Source organism: Lissotriton helveticus, chromosome 6, assembly GCF_964261635.1.
Source record: "Lissotriton helveticus chromosome 6, aLisHel1.1, whole genome shotgun sequence".
Taxonomy (NCBI): Eukaryota; Metazoa; Chordata; class Amphibia; order Caudata; family Salamandridae; genus Lissotriton; species Lissotriton helveticus.
The window spans coordinates 151,016,001-151,030,829 of record NC_136067.1 but is presented as its reverse complement, the minus strand read 5'-3'; the positions used below and the strand labels follow the sequence as shown (position 1 = coordinate 151,030,829).

Sequence of the window (14,829 nt, the reverse complement as noted above, 5' to 3'; positions counted from 1 at the left end):
TGTGGAGGGCTATTTGGTGGCGGTGTCTGCAAGACACCGTCAGCCAAATTACGATGTGCATTGAAACATGCTTTTCCACGGCGGCTTTTCCGCTGTGGAAAAGCATGTGGTCTTTGGTGTTTGGGGGCCCGTTGCGGGCCCCCAGGGTGTCGGGGGTGGGAGGTGCACTGCGGGGGTACCTATGGTACCCCCCAGCATTTACATGCACAAAGCGTCAGGCACCGTGCGGTGCCTGCCGCTTTGTGCATGTAAATGTAAAACATGCATTTTTAACCTTGCGGCGGGTGCTGCTTCAAGCAGCACCCGCCGCAAGGTTAAAGATACGGGATGTGACCGCCAGGGTGGCGGTCACATCCTAATTGCACCGGAGGGACCGGCGCTGCCCCTGCGGACGGTCCCTCCACCTCGGGGATGGCAGACGGACGCAGGTCCGTCCGCCATCCTAATAGGCCCCTTAGTTAGGTGCTAATCAAAATCTTGGATGATGTGTACTATACGAGGATACAATCGGACACGATATCTGCCTGATGAACCCTTTTTTACATTGTGGCCACTATTATGTTAGCCACATGAACCTTGCACCCTGTATGGGGCAGGGCTTATTATCCCCCTTATAATTCAATTCCTCTGGATTTGGAATTTATTGGGTGAAATTAATTACACCTTTTCTATGCTTTTGTGGAATCATGTGACTTTTAATGTAGCACACCAAAATCTGCATGTCATGGTAAAAGCACTAATCTTTTGGTTTAATTCTTGGAGGGTAAACCTGACGAAATTTAATAAAGGGTGCTAACTTTTTCCCTACCCAGGAATTACTGGGTGATAACATCTGCAGAACTCTGAACTCTGACTTGTGCTGAAAGAGGAGTTTGCACTGGAGTTGGGAAATTCCGTCCCTCTTATAAACAGAGCCTCTATGGCAATGTGTCTAGATGAGAACATTTCGGACCTCACAGATACAACCTTGAACATTGATGTTAAAATGGCACAATTAGGACTATGGGGAGAAGAGGCACCACCAGGTATAAGAACATTCTCCGAAATGTGATACTGGTGGTGGCCAGGCATGGCCAGGCACGACTTAGTCTGACGATGGGAAAGTCCAGGACCTCTGAATAAAGACACCGGTGCAAAGCTGCTGATTGGTGTATGTTGTATAATGTCCAAAAACAGTGTATTTGGATTAGGACTGCGCTAACAAACAATTCACAAGGTATGGGGTCCTTGAATGATGTTCTATGGATTTTTGTGAGACCCTAATCGACAAATTATTATTTTTCAATTTCTATCACTTCTGTACTGTCATGGGAGTACTGTTGAAGGTGTAGAAAATGTCCAAGAATGTATCTCCAACCATGTCTATAGTTCTGTCGAACGGGCCATATTAATGTTTTTAAAGGTACAGTTGTAAATCAAAATAAGGTAAAGTACAGAACTACCAGACCAAGTTTTGCTTTATATGTTTCTTGAAAATCAATGAAGAAATTGAAAGAAATATGATTGAGTTACTCTGATCCTCTCAATGGTAGCGTATCCCAAACAATAGCTGAGCTTTTTTGAGTTTCTCTGATGTACGTTTCCTCTGAGCAGAGAGCTATGTCCCTCTTCTTGGGTCTTGTCCATGCAAATAATAACTAGCAAAATAAATATATAAACAGCACTAAATCCTTGTAGCATTGTGTACTACCCAAATGCTAAGTAAAAGTAAAACAGAATAAAACAAATTAACATAAATCATAGCAAAACATAAAACCTAACATGAAATAGCCAAATCCCCTGCAGTCCTCCCCCTCCACTGTTATAGAGCAGCCAAATTCCTGTTGTGCATGGCTTTTGCACAGCATTTTTCGAATTATGTTTAGTACCACAAGTCCTGTAATGGCAGCCACAACATTTTCTCTGATGTTGCAGCCAGCAAATTTAAATTCGGTAGCGCAAGACCGCATTCCTGAGCAACTAACGATCCAGATATCTCTAACTTTTTCTGCACTCCGTGCCCCTCTTTAAACACTACTTTCTTGAAAACAGCTAAAAGGATTTACACCAAATCACAAAAAGCACCCTCTCTGAGCAACGTTCTAACTTTGTGGCACATTTGTTATTACTGGATTTGTCAAATGGCGCCAAAGTTATTAACAAAACAAAAAATGCCTTTCCTATGGAAATCTGACCTAGTTATAACTACACCACAGTGGGGACTGCCATGATTTGATATGTGTGGGGCAGGGAGGGGAAGTAGGAAGTGTGTGTAAATGTGTGAAAATGTCAATGTAGACCAACACACATCACTATAGCACAATAGAACACATCTCTATTTTTACCGTGAGTCAAGGTTGTTTGTTTGTATATATTAATTTATTTTGGTGCTTTTCCTGGTGAATTAAGCTAAACGTATCTTCTAATTGCAATTCAGTAATTGCTTCATACTAAAAATTGACATAATCACATTTTCCACCAGACTTACCTATATCTGCAGACATCCATTTATTTCCACACAGCTGTAAGTTGGAGTCCATACTCCCTGTCCGCAGGGAGTGGTATCCTGGCTTCATTTTTGGGACACTTCCACAGTACACAGCCACAGGGGCTCTGAATTTGGCTTGAAAAAGAAAATGGTAGAATTATTCTAGAAACTATTCATATTTACTTCAGGCTCATAATCAAAGAGTTTTAGAATTCACCAACATATAAAACAGTTTGTGAAAGAGTATATAACAAACAAACATTATCCTGGACTAGATTCAGATTCAAAATACTTTATTCGGTTAAAAAGACAAGAATAACCATAAAAGTAGCATAAAGAAAATACAGTTTACACGGGAGTCATGTGTTCATTATTTAAAAATACATGTGTGCAGCAAGGAGATTAATTCATTAAAATCGATTTACGACATTTAAAAATGGATTTAAAAAATTCACCCAATGAGGCTACCATAAAAACAGTTTCCATTTTCTGACACTCTAAAAACGCTAAGCGACATCTTCGTATATTTAAGTCTTTGAGAATAGGGATGATAAGTTTCTTTCGAGAAAAGGTATAAAATTTACAAAAAAATAAAATATGAATATCAGACTGTGGGGAGACATCATCACATGGGCAAAAGGGTAATTCTTTCAACCAGCAATTCATCACAGGAAAAGACAAGACTCTGAAAACAATATTGAGTCTAAACCGGGTTAAGAGGAAACGTTCATGATTAGACATATATAAAGACAAGTATGGCTGTAATTTCTCTCCGCATAGAATATCCTGGTGGGCAGAGACAGTCTTTTTTCTTGCCTCCTCTAAATGTCTTTTGTCCCTGAGATGAGCAATACACAAATTTTTCAAATCTCTTCTCGATATGTATGCCATAGTTGGTGGGTCCTCAAAGTATTGAACACAATTTATTTCATTGAAAAAGTTCTTGACATAACATATCCAGTTGGAATCATTGATATTGTCTAATGCTAAAACGTCCTTTAAAATAGCCCGATTAACCAGACATTCATCATTTGTCCACACCCTATGCCAAAGAAGGATTGGCTGAATCCTAATCGTGTCAGTAACATAAATTACTCCCAATTCAACATGGCATATCATAGTTGCAGTACTTTCAGGTACAGACAGGATGTGGCGTAAAAATTTATTTTCCATGATTTGGATTGTGCTAATATTTGAGTAACCCCACAGCCCTGATCCATAGGTGGCTACTGCTAAGCAGGTTGCCCTATAAATAGTTAAAATCTCTTTTATGGGTTTTTTCCCTAGTTTTCTCATAGAACATTGTAAGGCCATAATGGTTTTGGAAAACAACAGAGATCTAGCCTGGATTGCACTAGTCCATGAGCCACTTTCATGAAACAGAATTCCCAAATAGGGAAAAGTGGAGGTCTTTTCCAGGGGATTGGAATTTATAAAAATGGGTTTCAAATGCTTGTTTGATCTTGGCCCACAGTACATGGACAATGTTTTTGAACAGTTAATCTTTAAGTCTAAGCCAAGCATGAAACTATTAAAAGAAGTAACCAAGGTTTGTAACGCCATTGGGGTTCGTGCCATCAAAACGGCATCGTCAGCGTACATCAAGGTAGGGACAGGCCTTCCACCCACCATAGGCATGTCCCTACCCTCCTGCACGAGACGTTTCTCCAAGCCATTTATGTATAGCAAAAATAAAAATGGAGCTAAAACACACCCTTGGCGTACACCCCGACCAATCCCAAATTGTCTAGTGCATTCACCATCTTTCCCAAAACGAACACTTGCATTGGCCCCGGAATATAGATCTCGCAAGAAGCATATAATGGCATTGTCTACCCCCAACTCGGTCATAATTGACCACAATTTATTGTGTGAAACACAGTCAAAAGCTGACGATAAGTCAACAAAGGTGAGGTATAGACATTGTTTTTTAACCCTTACATACTTCTGCTGCAAGATGAGCAGATTCAATCCTTGCTCTATAGTCCCTAAACCTCTTTGAAACCCAAATTGGAAATCCCTTAACACCCCATTCTCTTCTGACCAGATTCGCAATTTATCTAAAACTACTCTCCCCAAAATTTTTATAGAGGAGTCCAATAAAGAAATTGGCCTATAACACATGCAATTCTGCCTGTCCCCTTTCTTAAATATTGGGACTATAATCGATGTAAGCCAGGTGGGAACTAAGCCCTAAGGACTATATAACTGAGAGAGCGCCATTTACAGTGAAATTTGTAGGGGTGCAGCATATGTACAAGTAGTCAGCACCCGCATATATAGAGGCCTATTAATCATAGTTAGATGCAAGGTATGAAAAGTGCTAAAGTGAATTGGTATCAGAATATGTGCAGAGCCAACGTTACAAAGTGCAATCTATGCTTGCTGACATATATAGATGCTTTTAAAATGAAACCTTCTCCTAATGCAATGTGTGATTAACAATGCAATAGAACTTGAGATCTGCTTTATCTGAAACGTAACGAATTACATATATATATGATTTGCTTAAAGTAGAAGATGCATTTACTGTTTAAGGTTTGATGCCTAGTGAACTAAGAGAACAAGTTAATGTAAAACGTTGGGCCTATAACACAAGCAGAGGCCTAGTTAATGGAAACGGTGCAGGCCTGTTGAGAAATGTCTTGCTTAAACATTGAGCTGTAGACAGGATTGATAGATGTGACCTTTAGAAATGTTGCAATAATCATAGACTGCAAGTTATTTGCGTGTATTCCTTTGCAGGCGCCTCATAGAGCAGATAGTGTAGTAGAAGGGCCCATTGTGTGTGTATGTTAGGATTCTAGACCTAGACATGGAGGAGTAGACCCGGAATTCAAGGAGGCAACTTGAAAGGATGAAGAGCCTGAGACCCAAGGACGGCTGAACGGACAAGGATGGATCCTCGCCATGTGGAATTTTACAGAACTCAACACCTTCTAGAGGGGCGTACCTATAGGCGTGTCGACAACATTGTGGGGTTTCGTATTAGGGACAGTACCCCGAGGGTGGAGGCAGAGCAGATGGCTGAGGAGCTAGAGAGAGCGGTCGCATGGGCAAGGAGCTTAGCAGCGGTGATGGAAATTTTAGTCTAAGAGAGAAGGTGGCGAACTTCTTAGGAAGTCTCCACGGCTGACACCTTTGGTTAGGTTGGGCTATTGTAGAGTAGGGATGTCATCTAGCATAGAGTAGGGACAGACTAATCTGAATTTATGTCTTTTATCCTGATGAGCACCAGAACACAAGTTATAGCTATCCTGTTTAGTTTAATGGTTCTGGAATTGATTCTCGTTCTTTTCATTAGTCGGTTGAGACTTTTCCGTAGGATTATGTTTGTACTAGTACCTGTTTATCTTCTGAACCTCTTGTTGAGGTGCCTGTATCTTCAGTTGTTTTTGGTTATGTAATAAACCCTTTAAATTCAGTCTTTAGTCAGTGGTTCTTTGGGGAAAGTATTGGTGGTTAAAGATTGAACTGTTTAGTTGTGATTAGATTACCTAAATTTACTCTATGGCAGGTAAAAAGGTCCAGTCGACCTGTGATGGGATTCTGGAGAATGATAAGCAGACTCAAGAAGTGAAATCCCGCCTTTTCAGTTGGTAGCAGAGGATGGTTTATCTTCTGGAGTAAGGGTAATCTAGAGGTAGGTTGAGATTTCCCCGAGGCCCATAGAGAAGAACATGAAGAGCGTCCAGAGAGCCACGGACGGAGGATGGCGTTCCATGGAATCTGACTGAGAGTAACAGTGCGGCGGAAAGCAGCAGGTCGGAGGAGAGTGAGTATGAAAAGCGTCATCCGTTGCTAGATTGCGGTGTTATGTTGTGTCATTGTGTTGTAATGTCTTGCGGAGTTGAATGCCTGTAGTGTGAAAGGAGATCAGGTTGTGAGCGCGCGCAACCGGTGAAAATCTTAAGCTCAAGGAGAGTTTAAGTGGTTTGGGTGTATCGAACATCCAAAGTAATTGTCGACTGTTGTGAAAGGGGGTCATGAGGTACCATTGATCGCCCGAAGGAGTGTGTGGGTAACGGACGCTGGTCTGAAGTTACCGGATGTTGAACAGTTGAGGTGATTGTCTGTTCGCTCGCGGACAGGCATTTGCCGGGAAAGGTGACAATTACAGTTAGACTGTGGCTGTACAGTCAGGGAGGTGGTTGCTTGATCGGAAGTAATCATTTCTAGTGTATGATTGGGACGCATGCGTGACCGGCGAGACATCGGAGAAAGGAGGGGAACTGCTGCGAAACGGAGGCGAGTGACGTCAGAAGGAGCTGTGCTGTGATAGGGCGGTTGGTGTGAAGCCGCGCTGTGATAGGGCGGTTAGTGTGAAGCCGCGCTGAGATTGGTGGATTGTCATCAGGAAGTAAACGAGGGTTGTAAACAAGGAAACGTTGTGGGTTTCATCATGAAATGTTTTAAAGTATTGCGGAAATGTTTCAAAGGAGAAAACAAGATAGAACCTCGGGCGGGGAGGAGGCTCCACCCGAGGATACTCCAGCTTATTACATGGCAGCGAACGTTGGGTTGCATACCATATTGTGGCTTGATAATTGGTGTAAGATGACAGATGGAAATGAGGAATTGACTTTTCCTAAATATGGAACGTTTAGACTAGAAGTGTTGTACCAGTTGAAAGCAATTATGGCTGCATTGCGACCTTTGCCCAGACCAACACAGTTTGAAGCGCTCAATGCATGGATCAGGGCAGCCCACGACAGGAACAGAGACAGGAGACAGGAAAGAGTGAAGCGATCGGTAAGGGCGGTTCAGGAAGCGAGATGGGATGCCATGGAAAAGAGATGGAGGGTACAGACCATTACAGTAGATAAGTTGTATCCGTTACTGGAAAGTACAGGGGATGGGCAGAAAAAGAGTACAGAAGATGAAGACAGCGAGACAGATGACAGCCTGATAGAGAGGCTGTTGTCAGAAAGGCCACCCCCATACAATCCAGAGCTAGAGGGAACGCAACAATTGAGAAAGCACTGGGAAGCCCCAACAGGGGAAGGCGGAGTTCCAATGGGGAACGGATGGGACACCTCAGGGGACAAGTTTACCCCAGATAAGGGAGAAAAGGCACCTCCACCCTCACCGGTAACGAGAGTAGTGGGAAGATTTACAGTACAGAAGGTACGGGTGGAAGAGGGTGTCCATTCTCAGAAACTGCCAGACGCACTTACAGTACCGGTTACCATAGGTCCCATAGTATCAGTGTACAATCCAGAACAGACACATAATGAGAATTCACCCCAGATGGGGAGTGAGAGAAATGCAAGCGATGGTAGAACTCATGTGGCAGATGGGTGGAAGACATTACCTCGACCTGTAGAACGGAGCACCCCTTTGGTAACATCGGCAGACCCTTCGGAAGACAGAGGGGGTTGGAGGGGATCGATGGATCTGAGAGGACCAAGGCCGAAGTCGATGAGGGAGTTAAGGCCAGATTTGAGAACTTGGGAAACAGTTGTGGATACCCAGAGCGACAGGTCGAGGAATATGTTTGGGTCAGAGAACGAGGAGAATAGGATGGTTTCTCACTGTGCAGCTAGCGAAAGCAGACAAGAATGGGAACGCGGAGGTGTGGGGAGCAGGGGGACGTCCCACCACACCTCTGGAAACAGCAGGCAGGAGTGGGACTGCGAGACCTGTGAGGGTAGAAGGGTTCCTCCTAACACACCTGAAGAGAACAGAAGAGAGAGTCAGAACGGCAGCGGGAGGGACTCTAAGGAAACTTCTAGCCAAGGCACATTGAGAGCGGCAATAAAGGCAAGAAGGTTAGACGTGCTGAGACTAAAATCAGAAGTAGAGGAGATTGTGGAAGGTACACTGCTACTAGAAAGGATTGAATTATACGAACCAGATGAGCTATTGTTCGTGGCAAAGGATGTCACTCGGAAGGCTAGGACTGCTCATGAGAAACTCTCAGAATTAGCGAACAAGTATGAGGTGGATTTGACAAAAACGAAAGCCCTACAAGGGGGCCATTGGTTACAGTACTCAGATCAAGACCTGGAAGAAAAGAGGGTGATCGGGTTAAAGACCCATATCAGGGAGCTGATCATGGGAATCCGAACATGGTCCAACTTGGAGAGATGGGAGGAAAGGTGGTCAAAGAAAAAGACTGTTAGGCGGAGTGTTATTGGGACACCCCCGGGAGGAGGGTTAATGCATGCCGAAGGGTACCCCTTGCGGGAGGTGGCCCATGGGGGATATGTACATGTACCCTGGAGCAGGGGAGACCTGGCTGCCTTTACTAACACTTTCCCAAAGTTGCGAGAGAGCCCAGTGGAATGGTACAAGCAGGTAGAGAGGTTCGTTAAAATCTCAAAAGTACTGTGGATTGATTTAAACACACTGTTTGACATTGTGGTTCCAAGTGATTTGTGGATAGCATGCAAAGTCAGTGTCGAATGGCCCACAGCGGAGCCAGAGCGAGATACAGCCACAAACGGGCCGTCACCTAGGGTAATGGCAAAGTATGAGCAGGCGATCATGTGGCTGAAGACTAAGGTACCACCACAGGACATAGACTGGGTAAAAATAGATCGGACTAGGCAGGAACCAAAAGAGACGGTGCATGAGTACTATGAGAGGCTATTGCTGATTTTTAAACAGTACAGTGGATTAGATGTGATGGATCCGAAGGATATGGGACAGTTTGTATCCAAGTTTGTGCTGGGATTGAGGCCTGATATCTGCCTCATGATACAGCAACATTTGATCTGTTGGCAAAACAAGCCTTTAGATGAGATTTTGAGGTATGCAAGGTACTGCAGTGATGAGATAGATTCGAAAACGAAGAAGCTTAAGGACAAACTGATGCTAGTCCAGATGCAAGCAGGAGGACAGGGCCAATCAGGAAATGGCACCTTGGGAAGGAAGTCAGGGGGACAGAAAAGAGACAATGAGGAAGGTCCGAGACCTAGGATAGATATAGCGACCCTGAAAAAGACGACCAAGTGCCACCAGTGTCACGAGGTCGGGCATTGGAAACGCGAGTGCCCCCATAATCCGGACAACCAGGTGCAGGAGGAGGAGGAGGAGGAAGAGGAAGTCGAAGCCCCTCCGAGGCGGAAGGTGACAGTGACTAAGCCCCAAATGACAAAAGGAGGGACATCGGCCCCTAGGGTTCCGGTTCCTCAACCACCTAAGATTTCAGCAGGGAATAAGGTTTACAAGCAGATGCCCTTCATAGTCGAGGGAGATGAGCACTATTTCTTTGATCCAGTGTCAGGGCGGTGCCTGAATGGGGAGGAAGACTGTACCCTTGGAGCCGTGCTGGAGGTAGATCAGAGGGGACCCTTTGTAGAGGCTGACGTAGACGGACACCCCACCACCTTCTTGGTCGATATGGGTGCTTCCAGATCTACTGTGCGGTCTGCGGTGGTCCCTAACTTGCCCCTTTCAGGACAGACTATCCAAGTGGTAGGAGTTGCGAACAGAAGGATGACAAATCCCTTGACTGAGCCAGTCCCGGTAAAGATAGGAAGTTTCAGAGATACACACCAGTTTGTGGTGTGTGATTCTAGCCCCGTATGTCTGCTAGGAAGAGACCTTTTGTGTAAGCTGAGTTGTACCATCGATTGTACCCCCAAAGGAGTAGAGTTGCAGACTAATGATGATGATGCCGATTTTAAGGTTGCAAATTCGCATGTGTGCATTGAACTGTACCCTGCCATAACTGTGGAAGAACTTCCCTGGGATTTGAGAGACTTAGTCGCACTGGAAGTGTGGGACTTTACGGGGGAAGAGATCGGACTGATCAAAGGAGTAGAGCCTGTTAGAATACAGATAAAGCCGAACGCTGACTTCCCTAGAACACCACAGTACAAGCTGACCCCAGAGACACTTGAAGGTATAAAACCCGTGATTGAGTCCATGATTAGACAAGGGATCCTGAAGGAGGTTATGGGCAGCCCCTGTAACTCTCCGATAATGGGCTTGCAGAAGCCAAGTGGGAAGTACAGGATAGTACAAGATCTACGAAAAATTAACAACATAGTTGTCCCATGTTGTCCAGTGGTACAGAATCCAGCAGTAATACTGTTTCAGATACCGTTCCAAGCTGAGTGGTTTTCTGTGATTGATTTGTGTCAAGCTTTCTTTTCCATCCCACTGCATGAGGAAAGCCAATTTCTTTTTGCGTTCAAAATAGAGAGTCGCGTATTAACATGGTGCCGTATCCCACAAGGGTATACAGAGAGCCCATCGATCTTTAATCAGTTGCTGAAAAGGAATTTGGAGAGCCTAGTACTGCCACAGAACTCAGTTCTCGTACAGTACATAGATGACCTCCTTGTTGCGTCAGACTCCGAAGACGCTTGTAGGATTGACACCATAGCCTTGTTGAACCATTTGGGAGAGAATGGGCACAAGGTATCACCTAGCAAGTTACAGTACTGCCTGCAAGAAGTGCAGTATCTGGGTCACAGAATAGAGCAGGGAAAGCGGAAGGTGTCGCCTGACAGAATAGAAACGATCATGAGAATGACTGTGCCCTCGACCCAGAGAGAGGTTAGAATGTTCCTGGGCATGGTTGGCTACTGCCGACAATGGATTGCAAACTTTTCGCTGAAAGCGAAACCCTTGCAGAAACTGACGCACAAGGATGTAATTGATCCGGTACCATGGGACACAGACTGTATGATGGCTTTTCTCGAGCTGCGAGAGGACTTGTGTCGTGCTCCGGCTCTGGGAATGCCAGATTACCACAAATCATTTGCATTATTCTGCTGCGAAAGGGAAGGATGTGCTTTAGCAGTTTTAGTGCAGGATCATGGAGGAGTCCGTAGACCAGTTGCCTACTTTTCGGCTACCTTAGACCCAGTAGCCGCAGCGTTGCCCGGATGTCTCAAATCCGTTGCTGCAACAGGTGTCAGCATTGAAAGATGTGAGAGCATAGTGATGGGATATCCACTGACAGTGCATGTACCTCATTCTGTGGAATTGTTGATGACCAGGACGCAGCACTTGACCAACAATAGGCTCACCCGCTACGAGCAGGGTATACTTGCTGCGGAGAATGTGACCCTCAGGAGGTGCTCTGTCTTGAATCCTGCTACTTTGTTGCCGTTACCAAATGATATAGATGATGATGATTGGGAAGACCATGATTGTCTCGATGTAACTGAACTATGCACCAAACCAAGGCCGGATATTGTTGATGTGCCGTTGACAGACCCCGATGAAATTTACTTTGTGGACGGCTCATGCATAAGAGACAATACTGGTCAGTTGAGAGCAGCGTTTGCTGTTTGTACTATTTCTGGAATAATTGAAGCAGCCTGCCTGGAAGGAGTACACTCCGCGCAGGTGGCTGAGATCATTGCGTTGACGCGTGCCTGTTTGGCAGCCAACGGAATTCGGATTACCATCTTCACCGACAGCCAATATGGGTTTGGGGTGGTTCATGACTTCGGTCAGTTGTGGTCTCAGCGGGGTTACATGACGTCATCTGGCTCCCCAATCAGGAATGGCGAATTTGTCAGGTTATTGCTGGAGGCCTTGCAGGGTCCTGCAGCGATAGCAGTGGTTAAATGTACAGCTCACACCAAAGCCACGGACTTCGTGACTATGGGGAATCGTTATGCTGATGAAGTTGCACGTTACTGTGCAGAGCAGGGATATTCATATACTGAACAGACGATCGAGGGTCCAAAGGAGAGAACTGAGCTAAGCATGATGCTTGAGGTGGCAGATACCTGGGAAGAATTGAGAGATATGCAAGGACAGACGTCAGATTATGAGAAAAAAGTGTGGGAATCGACTGGTTGTGTCAAGGGAGATCTGGACATGTGGGTTTCAGCAGATGGAAGAGCTGTGTTGCCGAATGAGCTGGTGAGTGCGATGGCATGACAGATACATGGTCCTGTGCATCTGGGAAGGGATGCGATGTTGCGTGTGTTCAGACAGACATGGTACAATCCCAAATTTAGACAGGTTGCGGAAGCAGTATGTCAGAGATGTGTGACATGTCAACAGATAAATGTTGGGAAAAGAACACCAGTTACACTGAGTCACATTGGAAGGTCTGGCGGACCTTTTTACAGGATGCAAATAGATTTCATTGAAATGCCGAGGTGTAATAGCCTTATGTATGTTTTGGTGATTGTGTGTGTGTTCTCTAGATGGGTTGAGGCATACCCTACTCGCAGGTGCGATACACTCACTGTGGCTAAACTATTGTTGAGGGAATTGGTGCCACGATTCGGGGTTCCGACCTCTCTGGAATCGGACAGAGGAAAACATTTTAATAGCGAAGTTGTGAAGATGCTCTGCTCTGCTCTGAACATTAATCAAAGACTGCATTGTAGCTACCGCCCAGAGGCTTCTGGCATAGTAGAGCAGATCAATGGGACCCTGAAGGCCCGAATGGCAAAAGTGTGCTCATCCACGTCCCTGAAATGGCCCGATGCACTGCCGTTGGTATTAATAAGTATGCGTAGTACCCCGGATAGGAGGACAGGGCTCTCACCTCACGAAATCCTGATGGGGAGGGCTATGAGACTGCCATCTATTCCTACAACTGCCTTGCTGAATATCACAGATGACCTGATTCTTGATTATTGCAGGGGACTATCTGATGTCATCCGTTCTGTGTCCCTTCAGGTGCAGGCTGCTGAAGTTCCGGCTGCTAGCGACCTCTGTCACGACCTGTGCCCGGGTGACTGGGTATTCGTGAGAAAGCACGTGAGGAAGAGCTGCTTGGATGTACGCTGGAGAGGACCTTTCCAGGTGATACTCGTGACCACTACTGCTGTGAAGTGTGGCGGATTGCCGAATTGGGTCCATGCTTCTCACACCCGACGAGCTCCAGCACCTAAAGAAGGAACAGCTCCTCTCGTGGATGAGACCAATAACGACGAAGAGGATCCGAAAGAGGGGACAAGTCAAGCTGTGGGGGTGCCGGTAGAAGTTGGGAACTCCCCTGATCAAGCTGTGTATGATCACGACGACAGTGACACTGAATCCGCCCCAGAAGAAGGAAGTGGCGGAGAAGGTGATCTGAGTGCAGAAGAGGCTGACAGTGAGGAAGAACAGGGTGCGCAAACGAGAGGCCAGCGAGCAAGAGGTGCAGAAGCTCATTGGCCCGAAAGACGGAGGCGAATGAATGTGAGATTGGCTTCCGAAAGAGAACTCGCCCCTGTGTCCGAAGAGTCCGATCCGGAGGGAGAAAACGAAGGAGCGGCGCAGAGTGGTCCGAGAAGGTCAAGGAGGGTGCGAGTGCCGTGCCAAAGATATGCCACTCCAGAGTGGACCTATCCTTTCACAAATGTTAGGATTGCCAAAGCGAGGGGTACTGAGGTCCGGGAGGGTGAGGTCAGTGGAAGTGACCAGCACAATCCCCAATGTTAAGCTGCAAGTGGTGCTGTTGATACCTGGACTTGAAATTGAAGGTATCCTGACACTCACCATTCCTAATCCCCCTCTCCTAAGCAAGATACGTGATTTACTCCTGGAAAGACTTGTTTTTCCTACCTTCGTTCCGGACATGCCAGCCTATGATGTAGTTGTGCTTCGCATGGAACTTTTGGATTATGTGTTGCAGGCAATCGGATCAAGTATAATCATAGACTATTAAGAACCGTAAAATTGAACTTGAACTCTTTGAAAAGAACTTTGAACTTTACAATGTGCGTTGAAAGACTTTGAAAAGACTGTTGTGAATAAACTGTTAAAAACTACCCTAGAGCAGAGTGGAAGAAGAACAAGGTTAGGGACTTTCCACAGAGGACGGGGAAGGGTTAGGGCTGTCTGTTGATTGAAGAAAAAGAAGAACTGAAACAGAATATTCAAGTTGCCAGGTGTGGTTCAAGAGACTCAAATAGCAAAGAAAGAGACTTGGGTGGTTTCCGAGCACGAACTGCTTGAGCCAAAACCATGGCACCTGGAAACCCGAATCGTAGAGCCAAGTGCATAGTAGGCACCCTTTTAGCAGGAGTGATTCTCCTTATAGTTATAGTAGTTTCAGTTTCATATTTTGCACCACACGAACAAGTAGAGAAGGCTGAGGGGACACCGACACCTAATACCCCTAGCCAGAAGGGAGAAAGAGAAAGAAGAGAGAAGGCCTTACTGGCTGCAGAAAGTCGTAGGTTGCATACTGACCTGTCTAAAGGAAATTTTGGACAGAACGCTTATGCAAAACTGTTGTATGAATACATTGATGCGATGGATGCGAAAGACTGTTACGTGTGTATGCAATTGCCAGCCTCAGTAGATGAGGGTATTAGATACCATCACCTTCCGTTGACATATGGAATTTCCTGTAGTTTGTTGATTAGCATATTGTATGGTAGAAATCATTTTGAATATTATTTTTCAAATTATGATGCTGTGTTACCAGAAGTTCCAAATTACAAGCA

The 14,829-nt window shown here is 45.4% G+C and overlaps 1 protein-coding gene across 2 annotated transcripts in view; it reads right to left on the bottom strand.

Annotated features, from left to right (window-relative positions):
* TOGARAM2 (TOG array regulator of axonemal microtubules 2) overlaps positions 1–14,829 on the bottom strand; it is a 315,487-nt gene that overhangs the window by 228,081 nt on the left and 72,577 nt on the right. For both annotated transcript variants that reach the window (XM_078647517.1, XM_078647518.1), the window contains one exon: positions 2,468–2,602. In XM_078647517.1, the coding sequence (XP_078503643.1) occupies positions 2,468–2,602 (135 nt within the window). The remainder of the gene's footprint in view (positions 1–2,467; positions 2,603–14,829) is intronic.